Raw genomic sequence first — 21101 nt, forward strand, 5'->3', positions numbered from 1 at the left:
AAAGGACAAGTGGAGAGAGAGAGAGAGAGAGAGAGAGAGAGAGAGAGAATAAGGGCAGGAACATTGGGGATTGATTGAATCACTTGGCTTCCACTGTTGTTTTTGCTGATGCATGTGCGTTTCATTGAAACACCTACAGACAAGCTCACGAAACACAAAAGCTGGCATTTTGGTTTGTTACTCCCTGCCAGAAAAAGACATTTTTTGTTCTCTCTCTGTCTTTGCTTCATCCTTCCTCCCACTTCTTTTAATCTGTGTTCCTCTTTCTGTCCACCTTCATTCTTTGCGCATGTATTTAAATACATTGCATCGCCCCCGTGCCTGCAGTGTTGTACAGACTTGAACCCGCAGCCATTAGTATGCATATGGATGACTTCAAAACCATGCTGAATCTCTCCATGGCCATAACAACATCAACCATTGACTGTTTAAAGGCACAATATGTCATTTTTTCCCATTAAAATAATCACAAGCAAAGAGCACATGCTTGTACATTTTTGATGACATATATACACTGAAAAAAATTATTCAAAGATGATTCCTTGGATTTACTCAATTTTTTACGTTAAGTGGTTGTAAACAATTTATGTGTGTTGAATTTAAACAAACAAATTAAGTTGAACATTATTAAACTTAATTTGTTTGTTTAAATTCAACACAAAGAAATTGTTTGCAACAGTTCTGCATGCAACACTTTTTTCAGTTATACTTGCATTTTCCCAAATGTTTCAAAGGATGTTCAAATTCAGAGAAATAAGCAATTTTAGTTACACAGTCCATATCCTGTGCTGCCATGCTAATGATCATTCCTGTCAACCCTCCTATTTTTTCCGGGATTCTCCTGTATTTTACAATTCTATCCTGCTATCATCCTGGAAAGAATGTTTCCTGTATTTCTTAAGTATTTTCAATCTTTTTAGGAAGGGTGGCAATAAACATTAAAGAGCCGATCCTCCCTATACACAACCCATACCGCTGAACCACCAAGGAGCACCGCTAGCTCTTACGTCCCATTCAAACGAGGCTTCAGCGTCATCGATTGACAGAGGTCGTGTCTAAAGTTGGGGCTGATGCGATCGTCATAGCAGGGTCAGCTAATGAAATCAGTCAGCAATAGGCCACTGTCTGAGCTGGTGTATTTGCATACAGCGATCTGATTGGCTGATGCTTTCGTCTGCGCTTATAAAGTTGAGCAAGTCGCAACATCTGCAGCGAACAACGCCTCTGAGGCAGCACCGATGGATCCACAATGCAGTTCGGCAACGCCTGACGTCACCCATTCATAGTGAATGGGAATTGTTGAAGCTGACGCCCCGTGTGAATAGGCGTTAATCGTGAATTGTGCTTTCATTTTATTTAGGCTTGAAAACACTGAAATAAATATAAGAACGGCAGTTTATGTAGCAGTGCGTGACTGTCAGACGTGCTCCATAGTGATAAATAGATGCTGTTTCCCAAACAGATTCTGTACACGTGTAGTAAATTCTGTACACGCGGAGTAAAAGTGGACAATCTGGGTTTTGGGTGGATGTTTAAACAGACATATACACAATAATAAAAATAATATTTAAACATGTCGATCTTGATAGGTTTTCCTTTTAACACAATAAATTTGGTCTTAAATGAGCATAACATACAGGAAAACAATCAAATGCGTTCATAATAGATCTGTGCATTTTTAAAGTGACGGGTTTAGGGGTTGAGTATCCCTTATTTTCACATATGCTAATAATACACCTTTGCTTTTCAGTTTGTCTGTATAGAAAACAGGGAATGACCAAAGACTTTAATATGTTGTGTGTTTTACATATAGCATAAGTAAACTTAGTATAAAACAGCCTGTGATCATGAACTGGAAGTGGTCAACTTAAAAGCATTCGCCTCCTATCAGCAATTGCTTCAACATCTCATTTTGCTTCGACACATTTCAGTCTTACTATGCTTCAAACTACAGTACCATGATAGTAAGACTGGACTTTAGTTCTTCTTTAGTGTCTTCTACTTTAGTTCATCCATGAGCATGATTTCTGGAGTCCCATAGGATGTAATTGAGACCATAACTCCCATGATTCCACACTCAAGTCACGTGTCATCTAACTATGCCTTTGCTTGTTGTGAAAATGCACTCTCTATTGATAAAAATGACATACAGTGCCTTTCGTTTCAAGCTTGTCAGTTTTCATAATTGTTTTATGACACTTGCTGTACATGTGTATCATAAGCCAGCACATATAGTGCACACACTCACAGATATAAGACTAAAATATTTGATAAGTATCTTACTTCATCGATTGAACCATTCTCCACTCTGAATCTGCCAGCTCTCTGTATGGCCCCATCTGCATCACTGGAGATGAGCTGAAAAGAAGCACAGATATGCCATGAGACTGAGATCTGCTGTTCCATGTGAAGGAGATTACAGAGCACAATATTCCAGTAAAAAAATCAGGCCCGTAGCCAGCTTGGTGAAATGAGTGGTTCTTTATTTCTCAAAAAGTGGGCATTTTTGCAGTTATTCACCTCATTTTCTATTTAATTATGAAATTTAAATACTGAATTTAGGTGATATTTTAAACTTAATTTTGTTGGATGGTCATAACCACACTTTCTGATGTACCAAATAGTTTCCTAAATATTTAGAATTAATGAAATATGATAATGTTTATTAAAAACTGTAGCCTGTATTGTCATTTATTAGGCAAATAACAAACTGGCCAGCACGTTCAACATTCCTCAGTTACAGTTTGGCCAACTTTTTTTTACATAACAACAACAACAACAATATTAATAAAAATAATAATGCTAATAATTGAGAGCTTCACACTTTTATTATTGGTCATGTTTTCTTTCAAGAATAAGGTCCAAGAATTAGAATAAAAGTTACTTGTCAAATTCTTTCTCTATTTAAAAACAACCCAGTTGCAAAATTTCACTTTGCTTATGTCAGATTTTTTCTTGCACAGCTGGATGTTGAACTCATGAAAAATAATACTTTGCATTGGCCAAAACTGATTAACTAAAGTCCTACGAGGATTCCACTTGGTCTTAAAGACTTTTTTTGATTTCTTTTTTAACTATTAATGGTGGCAAAGCAGTGAAAATTGGACGTATAGGACAAATTACATTTCTACATGTTTTTTTATGATTATATAATCGTTTTACAGTTTGAATAATCAAAGATCCCTGTCCACACAAATCTGCAAAAATAGAGGTTTCCAAAAATACACTGAAAAAAGTTCCTTCATGTTGTCACAAATTGATTAAGTTAACTAAATTGTTTTTACAAATTTAAGTTGATTGAACAGAAAACAATTAAGTTGTCCCCCAAAAAACGTAAGAATTGTGTTGATTCAGATCATTGTAAATAAGTAGTTTGAACAAGCAGCAAAAAGTGAATGGGAATTGTTGAAGCTGATGCCCCGTGTGCATAGGCGTTAATCGTGAATCTGTTTTGTGCTTTCATTTTATTTAGGCTTGAAAACACTGAAATAAATATAAGAATGGCACAATTCACTTCCGTTACTTTACAGGCGCCGTCGCCCTCCTATGCAACCCTTAAAACAGTCAGTTCATGTAGCGGTGCGTGACTGTCAGACGTGCTCCATAGTGATAAATAGATGCTGTTTCCCAAACAGATTCTGTACATGTGTTGTAAATTCTGTACACGCGGAGTAAAAGACAATCTGGGTATCTATAATGATTCAGATCATTATAAATAAGTAGTTTGAACAAGCAGCAAAAATATTGACAGTGTAGTTGTTTTCCTCCCATTTTATTTTTATGCTCATTTTGGATGTAAACACCAAGATTTACATATTTTTTCATAATATGCGTAAAAAACATATGCACATAACTGAGTAGGATACATTTTTTATTCAACAAGAAAAAAAATGTAAAAAAAATTGCCAGTTTATTAGGAAGTGACGATTTTGTTCTCTTTGACTCATTGAAAGGAAACACTGCATTATTTGCAAATCGTTTATGAGATATTCCAGCTTTGCACATGAATTTAGTTTGCATCTTTGTGAACTCACACACATGATGTCACTGTTTTTGGAAAATCATGCTTTTGCAATTTACACAGAAACTATAATTGTATAGTTTTTTTTTTAAATTGTGTGCTTTGAAAACTGCTCACAGCTGTGTTTTCGTACAATATTATATGCCCTTCAGCTGAAAATAGTTTTCTTTTGCTAGATATGGGGCTGTGACAATAACCACCTCGCTGCAGTTATAAGATACCATCCGCAGTGTTGAAGTCATTCCTGTCATGACCACACTTATTTTTTTGCTGGTGAAAGTTACAGGAGAGCATATGAGATACGAACTATAAGCACAATAATCATAGCTTGTCATAACCTAACATAATTTTTGTATGTTTTAAGTCTTCTGGGGAAAAATAAATAACTAATAAAGAGAGTTTCCCATCCTGTTTTATGTAGGAGTGGGATGGTGGGTGTATGAGGGTGCAGATAGCCACACGATGTTTTTTGCATCATCACTGTGGTAAGAAAAAAAAATACATTTACAGCCCTAACAAGATCCTCATTTCAGTTTTATGAAATATCCATCATGTTGTCTTTGAGTAGTCATTTTACACTATCGCATGTTTGCCCACTGAAGCCAAGGTTGAGGCTACTCAGTACCTGGATGGGTGACTACATTGTAAAAATTAGTTGTTGCTGACAGAGGTGTTAGTGAGGCTGACAGGTAGTGCTCACCATGTGGTCTGTGTGGATCCTAGTGCCTCAGTATTGTGATTGGGACACTGTACCATCAGTTAGCACCATCCTTTGGATTCAATTCAATTCATGTTTATTTCTCTAGCGCATTTACAATATAGATTGTGTCAAAGAAGCTTAAAATAAAAGTTCTAGTAAAGTCTAGATTTCAGAGTTAAAGTTCAGTTCAGTGTGGTTTAAATTTCACTGCTCAAAGTCCAAACACTGAAGAGCAAATGCATTGATGCACAACTCTACAGGTCCCAAACCAGCAAACAAGCATGCCAATAGCGATAGTGGCGAGGAAAAAAACTTCACCAATTAATGAAAGTGAAGGAAAAAAAAAAACCTCGGGAGAAACCAGGCTCTGTTGGGCATGACAATTTCTCCTCTGGCCAAACGTCCTGCGTGGAGCTGCAGTCTAGGCACTGGATGAGATGTTTAACTGAGGCCCCTGACTCTCTGAAAAGAGAAGGGTGTGTTCCTGACATCCTGGCCAAATTTGCCCATTGGTAAACTTCCTAACATCCCCGTATCTGCTAATTGGCATCATAACTCTGTCTCCTCTCCAAAAATGAGCTGGTGTGTGGTCTAGACAGGTGGATGCTGCAGCTGCACACTGCTGGTGGTAGAAAAGACCCCCAAATGTGTAAATAGCTTTGAGTTATAATATAGAATGTACGTACGTATGTGTGTGTGTGTTTGTGTGTGTGTATAAATATGTATATATGTGTGTATATAACCATTTTATTTTTAGCTTCAGATTTTAAACCCTACAATCTTTTATTTGAGCTGCTAATTTTTATTATTATTATTATTTTTTTTTTTTTACAAATGCTGGAGCCACAATCTAAAAAGCTGGAGAGTGAGAGAAAAGGCATCATATAGCTAATCTACTGTGAGACTCAGTACACACACATGCACACTTCTATGTACATGAAAACCCTCCAGTGTGAATGCAGAAGCAGCTGCAGACACACACAATCAGACTAATTACAGACGAGTGGCCCCTGCGTGTCTGATCTCTCTCTGTGTAGCATTAATCATATTTTTAACATGCTCGTTCGTGTTATTTTATTTTGTATGAGTAAGAGAAGTAGTGTGAGTAAAAGTCTATCTGCGCAGGTATTGTTTGTATGTGTGGGACAGTGGCTTGCACCTGACACGATGTAATCTGGTCTTTGCAGTAAAATTGCAACATCCCCCCAGATGGAACAACGTCGGTTGCCAGGCAACACAACACTGAACCTCTCCCATTTCCTTTTTCTTCAGTCACCTTGTTTCTTCCTCACATTTCTCCCACCTTTCTTCTCCACCTGTTGGTCTGCCTCCCTCTCTTTCTCTTCCTTTTCTCTGTGTCTGTTAGACCAAATGGCTAAAAACAGACTGCAGCTGCACTGCAGATAGAGCGAGGCGCGCTGAAAGTGTGTAATTGTCATTGTGTGTGTATGTGGGGGGGGATAAGATGGTTTGACTTGGTCTGATAATGCTAAAGGTCCAAGCAGGTATTCTATATTGAATCTTATGATCACAATAAAAAATCACTCATTTGGTATCCAAGTTGAGATAAGTAAAGAGTAAAGTTAGTAAATATAGTGAAGTTCACTAATGTCCTGTGCTGGCAGATGTCCTCTAATCCACTTGGTATGATTATCATTCTTTCGATTAATCATGCATGTCAAGGTTTATTCACACAAAGAATTATAACCATAAAGATTTATAAAGAATTATAAACCTGAGGATTGGTCCTATATGCTGATTGATCAGTGTTTTATTTATGGTATGCAGAATACTTTTGTGTGTCACAATGCCCACACTAGGGCCCGAAGCCAAAGTTGGCCCATGGTAACCTTTGATTTGGCCCACAATCCCATCTGAGAAGAGAGAAGAATGATGGGGATCGATTGTTTAAAGACTGTCATTTTAAATTTAATATAACATTTTTTTAGTTTGTTTTATTGTTAAGCTATAAAAAGCTAACTGAAATTAAATTGTTTAAATTAATCATATTCAGTTTAAAATGTACTGTCATCTGACGGATAGAGGACAATGCAGAGACTTTAATGGATGAGTCAAGGCAAAGGCAGATTATGCTTGACTAGTGTATCCAGCACTGAACTATGCTGTTATAAATGTGATACATACATACATACAATACATACATACATACATACATACATACATACATACATACATACATACATACATACAACACATAGCTCTATCAGTAACAGTAGCGAGGACAGAAACCCTAAACAGCCTCAGGGAATCAGTACCCTAGTTTAACATTTCATCTGAAGGTCAGAGCTTCATACATTATAGTGTCCCCATCACTATATACTAGGGCACAATAGGATCCACATAGACCACAGGGTAATCGCCCCCAACTGGCCTGTCACTAACACCACTTCCAAGGCCACCCTTGTTTACCCAGGTAGCCTACCATCCAAGCTCAACTCTACTAAGGAAGTGGGCAACAATGTAAAATACACACATTACCCTTCAAAAGTTTTAGAACAGTAAGATTTTTATTTTTTATTTTTTTAATCTCTTCTGCTTACCAAGCCTGCGTTCATTTGATTTGAAGTAGAGGAAAAAAAAAAAAACTTACGTTTTACTATGCAAATCAATAGTGTTATATTTGTAAAGATTTTAAGATTAATTTCTATTTGAAACTTTAAAAAAAATGTAATTTATTGATTTAAAAGCTGAATTTTGTAATGAAATGATAGAAATCAAAACTTTTGTTTAAGAAGGATGTTTTAAATTGACCGAAATTAATGATAAAGACACTCATGCTGTCAAGAAAAAGATATCTATTTTAGATAAATGATCTTCTTCTGAGCTCTCTATTCATTGCAGAAAGTTGAAGAAAGCTGTTTCGACATAATAATAATAATAATAATAATAATAATAATAATAATAAATAATACATATATTTTGGAGCAGAACATCTGAATATATGTCACTGGGGTATATGATGCAAAAAATTCAGCTTTATTACAACAGGAATAAATTACATATATATATATATATATATATATATATATATATATATATATATATATATATATATATATATATATATATTATATATATATATATATATATATATATATATATATATATATATATATATATATATATATATATATATATTCAAATTGAAAACAGAGCAAAGAACAAAAAGACTAAATAAAAAAATAGATTAAATAACAAACTGGGGCATTAAAAATCCTTAAGACAACTTGACATTTATCTATGACATGTGCCTATGATACACAACACCTCCTCTAATGGACTTGCGCATCCCCAGAATCTAGTTAAGCACACAGAGACATAATTATGTGTATTTCATAAGATAGCCCAGTGACATTCTCTGATGCTATTAAGGTATTTTGATAAATGCCACGAGGTTAACGATAGCAGGATAATGACAACAGGACAGCCTGCCAAACTACCAACCAAAAGTTCAACGTGCACACACACACACACACGCACACACACAAAAGAAAAAAATAACAGATGTGCAGAGAAAGCAAGAGAGAGTGTGCACGCAAAAGAATCAATGCTATTGTGACTTGGGATGTAACATTGATCTTTTTAGAGAGCTTCTGTATGTGTTCTCATGCCTTGCACAATAGAGAGAAAGAGAGAGAGAGAAGGAGAGAGAAAGAAATGAGTTGAGGGAAGAATATGGAGTAGGACACAAATGGAGAAAGCAAAGCATCTGAATCTGTGAGAAAAACAAAAGGAAACATTTCCATAATCTAAATCAGTCTTCGCTGTGGAACAGAGCTATGGGTGAATTGTGAAACACTGCACAGATTTAATATACAATGAAACCATCAAACAAAGGCTTGCAATTACCATAAAATTATTACAAGAGTCTTGTTCATTTTTGGAAGGGGCAGGAAATTAATTACTGCAGGTTTTGTGCTATAGTTCAACTTTGTGCTATAGTTGCTATAATTATCCTCAATTTATTGAAAATGTAAAAAAGTACCTATACCAATATATACTTCTGTAACTCATCTGACTTTAGAACAAGTGACTGGACATTTTACTTTGAAACGTGGAAGACAAAGAAGCAATGTAATATGATTCTGCAAAAAATGATCATTGGTTGTGGAAAATAAGGCCACTTTATGATTGTCTAATGCAGCTATGGGTAAATGCCAGAGGAGCTGCTACATGTGCCGTTTTTTTTTGAGAGGTGGACCTTTAATTTTTTTTATGTTTAAGAGGAACAGGTTGTAGCAGTGACATCAAACATGCAACATTGCATGGTCCAGTATCAGGTACTAATGGTATGATAACCTGAATAAAAATATCACAGTTTGACGGTATTGTGATTACTGCTCTCAAATATATTCTTTTTAAATGTCTGGGTAAAAAACAAACGTTTTTACTCCTTTAAACACAATATATTTTATTTTGAGAAACATTTAAAAAAACGATTAAACGGTTATCGTCTAATGTCTATATACAACTAAATTTTTCACTGTCTTTTTTTTAAACCATAAACGCCCAGGATAGATGAAATATTAGCAGTAGGGGAATTCAAATCCAGGAGTCAGTGATTCATGTAAATGCACACATTTTCAAAAAGTACGTTTTTGACTTCTTTATGTAAATGAACAGATTCAAATCATTTGCTACAAAACTTATATTTGATCATAACTTCGATCAACCTACTTAAGTTCATATTGACTGAATATAAATGTATTATAATTATATTATAAATGTATTATAATATTTTTTGCCAGGCTCATTCTGAAAACGTACCTCTATATACATTTCTGGAGAGTGTGAAATACATTCCAGGAGCTATGTTTTTTTTTTTTTTTTTTGCACTTTTTGTTTTCACGAATTTACCAGAGGCTGTGTACTCTTTTTGAGATCTCAAATTTCTCTCGCGAGTGCCATTTGTGCCTCCTATTCTTGTGTAAGTCCACCAGAGGCCGCTGTCGACTAAACTGACCGATCAACTGACCCAAAAAAAGACAACGTGTTGAACCACTGCTATTAGCAGTATTGATATTTGTAAATGCATTGTATTGCAAACAATTTTCTTGTGGATATAATAGAGAAACTATAGGCCAAACTGTTATGTAATGTGTGCTGCTTGTTCTGAGTAACTGGCTTATGCATTGAAAAGCATGTGTTCAAAATCAATGATGATGGTCATATATGATCTGTGCATGTGTTACACACTGTTATAAAATGTTTGTTGTTCCAAATAATGTCCGGAAGAACAATGTAATTTATTAACGTTGATTGATGGGAAAAGTATAAAAAAGTTCAGCAAGAAACTAAAATTATTTTAAATGCTTTAACCCTTTATCGGGCAAGGAACCATACATTGTAAATTATTTGATATTAATTATAGTTTAATTACAATATAATTTTACATTTTCATAACAGTTTAAAAGTCTTGTAATAACCTCTGGTAACATTCCAGGATTTTCCAGATGAGTACTTCAATGTGTGCCCTATAAAGGGGTAAACTGGCTACAAAAGGCTGAAACACACCAGAGAACATAAGCAATTACAGTTAAAATGGATCAAAAAATGAATGAATGGCAAGGTTCCAGTCAATCATCACCTCAGATGATCTAAAATTACCTGAAAGTACAGTTACAGTCAAAGGACACTTGATAGAAGCACAGCTGTTAGCAAGAAGTCTCTAAAAAATCACCATTGCTGAAAAAACGGCATGTGCAGCGAGAGTAAAATTGCTCTTTTTAGATCTAGTGATTATCGACAGTATGTCAGACGACCCCCAGATATTAAATTCAAGCATGGTGGCTCAAAAATCTTAAAACAAAATGTTTTTCATCCTTTAGAACTAAGTCTGTTTATTGTTTACTGTGCAGAATCGTGGACCAGTTTGAATACATCAAAATAATACTAATAATCTTTCCCCATGCTTTACCGTTAATGCACCAAATGGGTTTTTAACGTGACAATGACCCCAGACACTTCAGTGTTGGTTTCAGACAAAAAATATTAAGATAATGGAGTGGCCAGCTCAATCTCCTGACCTCAACCCAATTAAAATCTTGTGGGACGATAGTAAAAGTCCAGAGGAACTGTGGCATGTAGTTTGTTCATTGTGGTGGAAATACCTATTAATATACTGTAGGTGCCACAAGTTGGTTGAATCATCAGAAACAATGGCTATGAAACAATATTATTAAATATTATATACTATTATAATTTAAACTGAAAATAAAAAATCCAATTCATTCATAAGTGTTTTAATGTAAAGGAAAAAGAAATGTCGATACTGCTATTTTTTTGAATGGATTAATAATAATTTTCTTTGCCTCCTGTAAAAAACAAAATTCATAAAATAAACACAGAATTTGTAAAAAATTCCTCAATGATTTGAGTAATGAATGTGTAATGTTTCTCTTTATTCACTTACATGAAGGCACTGCTATTTATTTAAACAAACTGTAACTCCAGAAAGTAAGACAAAAGGAGTGTAGGAAAAATAAGATCTATTTTCAGTTTAATTATGTTAATCAAAAGAACTCCTGACTTAATGTACAGTTTAAGTTATTATTAGAATTATTAGCCCCCCTTGATTTTTTTTCTTTTTTAAATATTTCCCAAATAATAATTAACAGAGCACTGAAATTTTCACAGTATGTCTGATAATATTTTTTTCTCTGCAAAAAGTCTTATTTATTTTATTTCGACTAGAATAAAAGCAGTTTTGGATTTTTTAAATACCATTTTAAGGTCAAAATTATTATCCCCTTTAAGCTATATATATTTTTCCCGATAGTCAACAGAACAAACCATCATAATACGATAACTTGCCTAATTACCCTATTCTGCCCAGTTAACCTAATTAACCTAGTTAAGCCTTTAAATGTGTCTTTAAGCTGTATAGAAGTGTCTTGAAAAATATCTAGTCAAATATTATTTACTGTCATCATGGCAAAGATAAAATAAATCAGTTATTAGAAATGAGTTATTAAAACTATTATGTTTAGAAATGTTTTGAAAAAAATCTTCTCTGTTAAACAGAAATTGGGAAAAAAAAACAGGGGGGCTAATAATTCTGACTTTGACTGTATGTGCGCGCTTTTCTTTTTCCCCCACACAAGCCATTTCTCCATAGACCTGCACACATTGCCATTGATAGCTAACCACCAGACTCTGTTACTAAACTAATAAACATTCTTGATTGTGTCTCCTCCGATGACCCATGTTTGTGAAAGTGTCCCACCCACAGCATTGGATGCAGTCAGCGATTGTGAGTCACTCTCAGTGCTTCGTATGATAGAGCTGCAGGCGACATGTTCAACTGAGCCCAACATGCTAATTTTACACACCGCAGTCGCTCTGCAGCCAACACTCCCTCTGCTCAGCATATGTGTGTGGGGTTCGAAGGCGTTTGGACTTGACCATAATCAAATAATTAAAATAATCATAGAGCATATTTACAAATTTGGCCATCAAAACAATATGTGCGTTTAGATCTCTGGCTGCCTTGTATCTGTCATCTTCTCAAATCAAGTCTTTAGGGAGGTAATTGTACTTGGATACAACCGTATTTATTGTGTTTATATGCATATTAACACAAGCACAAATGATATAAGATGTTATATGACATGTAAATGCATTTTTGATCAAGATACTTGAGAACTTATCTGTAAAATTGCCTTAACTTTTTCATTTAACAGTAGAATAATACAGTTAATATTTGACTCAGGGTATATTATACATCTGAACGATCACACAAAATAAGTGATTCATATTCAGAATGTTGCTCCAGATGTAAAATTGAGGTTGGTACATTATTACATATGTTTTGGACATTATCCAAACTTAAAAACCTATTGGAGAAATATAATACAAACTATTAACAAAATTGCTAATGTTAAGCTTCCACCTGATCCACCTGAAGATTTATGTTACTAGGGGATGAATCAGTTCTTCAGCTCGATCAAAGGAAAAAAGTTACATTTAATTAAAGTGGCTCTGATAGCAGCAAAGAAATGCATTGCTATACAATGGAAGTAGTGATTTTTAGGAGTAGTGTGATTAATTCAGAGTCAGCGCCATCATGAAGGGTTGAATTAATATAGGCTTCAATCATCCATGACACAGGAGCCCACCCTGGATGCCCACAATGGAAACTTTGTAGTAACGTTGCAGGAAATGTTTTATGTAGACATACAGTATGGTTATGAAATATAATCTAGACAGAGATGTTTTGAATGATAAAATGTGTAGATACAATTTGTAGAATGACTAGAAGCATCATTGTCAATTGAGATCCTTAATTTTTAAGAGTTTACTAGTTCCTGAGAAATTCACTCACCCAAAAAAGTAAAGAACACAATGACATACACTCTCTGGCTACTGACTTTATTGGTACACCTGTCCAATTGCTTGTTAACGCAAATTTCTAATCAGCCAATCACATGGCAGCAACTCAATGCATTTATACTTGTAAACATGGTCAAGACGATCTGCTGCAGTTCAAACTGAACATGAATATAGGAAAGAATGGTGATTTAAGAGACTTTGAATGTGGCATGGTTGTTGGTGTCAGACGGGTTGGTCTGAGTATTTTAGAAACTGCTGATCTACTGGGATTGTCAGACACAACCATCTCTAGACTTTACAGAGAATGGTCCGAAAAATAGAAAATATCTAGTGAGCGACAGTTCTGTGGGCACAAATGCCTAGTTGATGCCAGAGGTCATGGGAGAATGGCCAGACTGGTTCAAGCTGATAGAAAGGCAACAGTAACTCAAATAACCACTCGTTTCAACCGAGGTATGCAGAAAAACATCTCTGAGCCCTGAGTCCAACCTTGAGGCAGATGAGCTACAGCAGCAGAAGACCACACTGGGTGCCACTCCTGAGGCTTTCTTGGCACACTTTGGGCCTATTAGTAACCAATTGAGCATCGTGTCAACACCACAGCCAACCTGAGTATTGTTGTTGACCACGGCTATAGATAGTTCAAGCACCTTTGGGATGTGATGGAATGGGAGATTCACAACATGGATGTGCAGCCGACAAATCTGCGGAAACTGCGAGATGCTATCATGTCAATATGGACCAAAAACACTGAAGAATATTTTCAGTGCCTTGTTGAATCTACGCCACGAAGGATTAAGGCAGTTCTGAAGGAAAAAGGGGGTCTTATTTACTTATTTTCGAGATTTCTATAGTAATTGCAGTAATTTATTATCGTAAATTCTGTTTGCTCAGAACATTGTGTATTGGAAAAACTGCATATCATGACAGTCCTGTCATTCATTTGTTTTCTTTTCTTTTATTTTTTATTTTTATTTTTTTTTCATTTGTTTTCTTTTCGACTTAGCCCTGTGTAGAATAATAATTAATTTACTTCTTTTATCTCCTCCAACAGGTGTCATCAAAATAAAAAACCTGCTTTGATCTCTCTGTTTAAATTGTATTAATGTCTATTGAAATACTATTGAAATCAGCTATGCATGCAAAGAAATATATTGCAAAGGGACAGAGAAAGAGAATTTGAGACACTAAGCACATTTGAAGCATTAGAGAGTGGAGAAAAGGTTGAAGAGCGGAAAGATGAATCATTGTTCAGTGTTACTACATATTTCTGTTCCTCAAGCTTTGTTAGGATTATAAAGGTTTCAGCAACACATCTTCAGGCAGCGTGGTGTTGGGCACAGAGGGTCAGCTCTGTTCTCTTCATCTTTCATGTGATCCGCTTTTATATGTTATGCTGAGTAAGAACTGCCGAATCTTGTCATAGACTTCAGTGATGCTGCTGTGATGATGACATATCATTTTCATCTGCTCTTGTGATAAACACTTCATTTCCTGCTTCTTTTCATAACAAATCATGACTGGATGTAAAAGAGGTACCTCCACTATTTTTTTCTCCCATCTTTCGTGTTCAAGAGCACCATTCTCTATATAGTGACATATAACATTTTGCCACCCTGTATGAAATGCACACAATCATACTCCTCTATGTACAGCATATGAACATCATTCTTAACTATAATATAACGATATGGAGACTTTGTCAAAAATTAAATCTTTTAGTTCCACTTTTATTGTATTTTTTAATGTACAGGGATGCACAATGCTTTCAATAAGAAGCCACTGGCATCAAACAGGGAATTTATTGTCTATAAATTATAGGGAATAGTAGTGTCTTTATCTCATGCATTGTGCATGATGTACTGTTATTGTTGTAGCCATATGATTGACAGCCACAATCATTTTATGTACAACACCAACCCTAAACTTAAAGATGTCATAGAATGTAAATCTGAATATACCTACTGTAGGCATAGCTGAATCATTTAGATTTCAGTGTAAGGAAATGATACCATGAGCCTTAAACACCATTGTTTTTTTCATTGTCATGGAAATCCTATGATTGTAAAATCCCGGTGAAAATCAGGCCAATCGGACTTGCATTGCAGACGGGATCATTAATATGAATGCCCCAAGCAGCTTAATTGTGCAACCAGAATGAGTCTAGAGTCAAGAGCCCTGTTTGAGGATGAGGGTAATGGAAATGTGTGTTAAAATGAGAGTATGCTAATTTGATTGTCTGGCTTTCAAATTGCCTGGTAAATTTTCTAACGTCACCGTCTCTTGTCAGGTTTAACAAAAAACGTTTTATGCCTTGTGTTTATGTATATAATAGAGCATGTGTGAGTTTCAACTAAGAAGTTTGCACACTCCTGATTGGCTGCATTTTTGCCTGGAGGCACAGCATATCTTCTTTCAGTGAACAGAAGAAATGTTGGTTGCTGGAAGTAGGGCTGCAACTACTATAGACAAACCTCCATGCCAACCAATGTTTCATATTGTAGATATCACTTTTACTTTATTTATAAAACAACAGTTGTTGAGCTGTGTGCTGTACACACCTAAATATGATCAAAAATGATCAACAGCAGCTAAAGCAGCACAACCAACATTGCACAAATCATCGAATGCATACAGCAGAAACAAAGATTGGCACAATAAGATCAAGTTCCTCCCAATTTAAAAGCTTTTTCTTAGAGATGTGGTCTGAGTTTTCCTTTAAACATCGATTTATTAGAGATTGTTCTAATAGACATAGGTAGACTATTCCATATTTTGGGAACTACTACAGTATCTTTTTTTTCTTTAGTTTGGATTTGGGGACTATTAACATTTTCTGGTTCCTTTAACATCTGCCTTAAATTTGAACAGTAATAAGGTTAGAAAGATAAGTTGGTGCCTGACCATTAATACCTTAAAAACATACAGTAAAATTTTAAACTCTATTCTAAAACATATCGGCAACCAGTTTAGGGAGCACAGGATCAGGGTATTGTGTTCCAACTTACAGGTGACAGTAAGAAGCCTAGTGGCAGAATTTTCGACCATTTGTAGACCATTAAATATAGGATTGGCCAATATCTATACCAATACATGATATTAATGCATGAATAAATCTCTCAAGTTCCGCACAATTAAAGTAGCCAAGTTTTACTTTTTGGCTAATAATCTCAACTGGGAAAACAAGATTTAACTACTGAATTTACCTGTTTGTCAAATCAGGGATGAAAACTAGATTTCTTAGAGATGGTTTAAATAAATGAAATTGATATGCAAATATCTTATTGTTGAAATATTAGAATAGAAAAAAAATGAAATTAAATAAAGATGTATTGTATGTGTATAGCATTTATTGTGTATTAACATACACCCAAACCACTTTACAATAATGTGAGGGTGTCTCTACACACCACCACCAGTGTGCAGCATCCACTTGGATGATGTGACTATACAGCCACAGGACTTTGGTGTCAGTGTGCTCGCAACACACCAGTAGGAGGTGGAGAGGAGAGATGGTGATTGAGTCAATTTAGTGGATGGGGATGATTGGGAGACCATTATGGGCTAATGGAGGGTTTTTGGCCAGGACGCTGGGATTACACCGGGCTTTAGTTTAGCCTCGTATCCAAAACATGGTGCTCACTGACAGTATAGTGTCCCTGTCACTATACTGGGGCATAGAGTAGTAATGAATTACATTTACTTGAGTAAAATTGTATTGTGTACTTTTTGAGTACATTTAAAAATGTGTACTTTTACTCATGTAAAATAGCGAAAATCATTACTCTCACTTCGCTACATTTGGCGGCAGTCCACAATTACTGTAAATAGATAATAAATAGGTTTCATATGACTTGTTTGCAAATATCATTTTGAAGAGGTTGTGTCACGAGAGTTTTTCTTTAGAGACGCATCTCCCGCTTTTGATTAGAGCATGCACACCAATGTTGCAATGATGGCTGAAGTTGAAAAAGACATGCGAGTTTATATAGCAGTCACGTCATGGCCATCTGCGGTTCCAAGTATGACGGTCATGCGCTGTCTGTGCAGTGAGTTTATTAGATCAGGTCACTTTTAAGCCAGAATTATTAGGCCATTTGTATATTTCTGTAGTTTTAATTACATAATATCTATTAATTAATTTCTTTTATCTTTGCCATGATGACAGTAAATAATATTTTACTAGATATTTTTCATTCAGCTTAAAGTGACATTTAAAGGCTTAACCAGGTTAATTCAACAAGTTAATTAGGCAAACCATTACTGATGGTTTGTTCTGTAGACAATCAGTAAAAAGGTTAAGGTTTTAAAAACATTAAAAACTGCTTTTACTTAGCCAATGAAAAACAAGTGAAATAAATAAATAAAAATTATAGGAAAACTGAAGAAAAAAAAATAAAAAAACCTACCCAGTTTAACATCATTTGGGAAATATTTGAAGAAGAAAAAATTAAAGAAATTCATGGGAGGGCGAATAAATTTGACTTCAACTGTGTGTCTATATATACAGTATGTATGTACTTGAGTGACTTTTTGTCAGATACTTTTTTACTTAAGTATCTTTTTATATTTCGAATACTCTACCCACTTCTGATGTGCACAAATATTGACATATAAACACCATGTCTAGAAACAAACAAAGCAATTAAAATATGATTAGGCCCTTGATTAATAATATCTTCTTGATATCTCATTAAATATCTGAAGTAGTCAACTTTTAACATCACATACCCTGCATCTAAATATGTATTGGTAGTAGTAGTGGATTCAAATTTAACATGCCTAATGTATTTTATTCAGACATTCTTCATACTATACACAATCATATTTCACTCAGCATGTCAACAATGGAAAATAAATCACTTATTCTGATTTCCAGCAAGAATATTGCATCAGCTGTGAATATGTGATCACATCTTATGTCTCGGTGAGTTTGCTATGATTATAGGTTGTGGAGTCAGTATCTAGAGCATGTCTAGCCACCTCTAAAATGGTTGATCGGCATATAATAGCGTTTAGCCAACAGTAATGTTTACATTAGGCCACCACTCAGTAATGAGAGGATGGAGCACTTGGGAAGCTTTTAACTCAAAAACCTCACATAGACACACGCATTACATTCTTCAGCACTTACACACTTTGCACTTAGAGGTCATAAAATCACCTATAAGAGGATCCCCAGAGCTAATGCACTTATATAGACAGAGTCAAAGATATAGCTCGGCCATGCATGTGGAAACTACTTCTAAAACATCTAGTGCATTTACATGTCTTATTTATTTGGTTCTCAGGTTGCAGCCAGTCATAAAAGGTGTCCTTCTAACCATGCACATTGCCATTTAGAGTCAATAAGGCAGTCAATACTAGCATACCTCCCATCATGTTTGCAATTTTGAACGCGAAACACATATGCAACTTACAGTGATTGATCATTTTGGGTGTGTTTACACTTGAAATTTAGTCTAGCTTTTATATTCTATGCAGAGTTCATATTTCAAGTGAACCACAGTTCATCAGGATTGCTTGAAAGCAGACAAAGACCTGTTTTAGCCATTTGTTTGGAGCAGAAAATATTTATAAAAATCATCTTCATACAGTACTTATCAAATGCACCAACAGAGCAATCAAATTCATTTTTATCAATACAAACTTGCCAAGTGTGAACTCATCCATACATTCAGGAAAAATGAACATAATTAAAGAGATGGTTCACCCAAAAATGAAAATACCCTCACCATTTACTCATTCTTCACTTATTCAAGTCCTATTTGAGATTCTATCTTCTGTTGAACACAAAAGAAGGTATTTTGAAAAATGCTGGTTGCTGGGACCCATTGAATTCCATAACAATTATTTTTCCTATTATGAATCCCAGCATTCTTCGAAATATCTTCTTTTGTGTTCAACAGAAGAAAATATCATAAAAATTTAGAAACATATGAAGGAGAGTAAATGATGTGGTATTTTTTTGGTGAACTGCCCCCTTATTCACAGAAATCATTAAAGAAAAAATTAAAGCATTATTAATTTTTTATAAATCTGTTCAAAAGAGCATGGTAAGTGTCAGGGATGTCCAGATCTGATCACGTGATCGGAAATCAAGCCAATCACGCGGCTTCAGACTCGATCTAAATCAGATGTTACCTCCTGATCAGGTATAAGGTAGGATGTGTATATATTCTCAATATTTTTTAACACATCTATAGTTCTGCAGTGGCACAGATTTATACCTCATTCTTGACTTCACACAGAAACAGCAAAGCTTGCGGCATGACAACACTTTTTTGCAGACACTATTGGTTAAATGCCGGCAAAGTAGAACACGGAAGTAGCTTAAAGAGGAAAACACGAGTATGTCTGTAGGCTGGAGGCTATTATAAAGTCAATGATTACAATATTGCCATAGAAAACTGTGAGATATGTAAACTTGGGATTGTCTGCTGGGTATTTTAAGTTGAGGTGCTATTTGTTTTTATATTAGATTTATTTTTATACCTACTGTTGCACTAAAGTCCAAAAGTGAAAAATGTATTTGATTTATTACTTGACAGAATTGTTGAATCTTAAAATAAGGTAAAATAAATAAGAAATAAGAAAAATAACACCCTGGATCTGTTTGTTTTTATATATTAAGTATCGAATAGGGTTTTGGTATAGGTCGAAATCAAATGACTCTGACTCAAGGGCAAAAAACCTGATCGGGACATCCCTAATGAGTGTGGTAAAGCAAAGGAAAACAAACAAATGTAAGAATAAATAATATGAAAAATGAGAACATCACAAAACAAAAGTGTGTTGAACGTTATTTTTTTAATGAAAATGTTATTTTACATTTACAGAGGATGTAGGAAAGAGGTAATGTGCAATGAAATTGTCATTACTACAAAATGAACTCCAACAGAGAGAAGAGGACACTGATGTGAAACATATTACACAGCTACTTAATAGATAAACGGATGACTATGAAATATTGATTTGAGTTTATATTACATTATTATGTGAAAAGACAGCTTGGGGTATACAGGAGCCACCTCAACATGTTTATTTTTGCAATAATGACTTTCTGAATAATTATGTAGATTCGTTGCGAAAAAACACCACCACATGGACATGAACTATTGATTTGAGAGAACAGTTTCTGTTTTGTTGCCTTGTAGAAAGTGTGGAGAAACAGAACACAATGACAAAGTAGAGATACTATGTTGCCTTGGAAAATGGTTATTATGTAGAAATATTTGAGTGCTGAATCAGAATCACATATTCACAGTATATAGACATCTTTTTCTATGTATAAGGTGAATTGGGTAGGCTTAACTGTCCATAGTGTATTTGTGTGATTGAGTGTGTGTGGATGTTTCTTAGTGATCGGTTGCAGCTAGAAAGGGCATCCACTGCATAAATTATACGCTAAATAAGTTTGCGTTTCATTCTGCTTTGGCAACCCCAGATTAATAAAGGGACTAAACTGAAAAGAAAATGAATGAATGAATAAACGTGGCTTTTTTTGTTGGTGTCAGACGGGCTGGTTTGGGTATTTCAGATTGCTGATCTACTTGGATTTTCACGCACAGCCATCTCTAGGGTTTACAGAGAATGGTCAGAAAAAAAAAATATCCAGTGAGCTGCAGTTCTGTGGGCACAAATACCTTGTTAATGCCAGAGGTCAGAGGAAAATGACCAGATTGGTTCGAGTTGATATACAGGCAACAGTAACTCAAATAAGCACTCGTTACAACCGAGGAATGCAGAAGAGCATCTCTGAGCGCACAACACCTCCGACATTGAGGTGGATGAGATACAGCAGCAGAAGACCACACTAAGTGCCACTCCTGTCAGCTAAGAACAGAAAACTGAGACTACAAATTACACAGGCTCACCAAAATTGGACAATAGAAGATTGTAAAAACGTTGCCTGGTCTGATGAGTCTCCATTTCTGCTGCGACATTCAGATGGTAGGGTCAGAATTTGGCATCAACAATGTGAAATCATGGATACATCCTTCCTTATATTAACAGTTCAGGCTGGTG

At 35.2% G+C, this 21101-nt stretch overlaps 2 protein-coding genes across 16 annotated transcripts in view; one reads left to right on the plus strand and one right to left on the minus strand.

Annotated features, from left to right (window-relative positions):
* Window positions 1–21101, plus strand: part of LOC141385840 (membrane-spanning 4-domains subfamily A member 4A-like) — a 142437-nt gene that overhangs the window by 51300 nt on the left and 70036 nt on the right. The window lies entirely within an intron of this gene.
* garnl3 (GTPase activating Rap/RanGAP domain like 3) overlaps window positions 1–21101 on the minus strand; it is a 108896-nt gene that overhangs the window by 50676 nt on the left and 37119 nt on the right. For all 12 annotated transcript variants that reach the window (XM_005171887.5, XM_009301515.4, XM_009301518.5 and 9 more), the window contains 1 exon segment: window positions 2284–2358. In XM_005171887.5, the coding sequence (XP_005171944.1) occupies window positions 2284–2358 (75 nt within the window).

The sequence above is a fragment of the Danio rerio genome, chromosome 5, assembly GCF_049306965.1.
Source record: "Danio rerio strain Tuebingen ecotype United States chromosome 5, GRCz12tu, whole genome shotgun sequence".
In the NCBI taxonomy this organism is placed as follows: domain Eukaryota; kingdom Metazoa; phylum Chordata; class Actinopteri; order Cypriniformes; family Danionidae; genus Danio; species Danio rerio.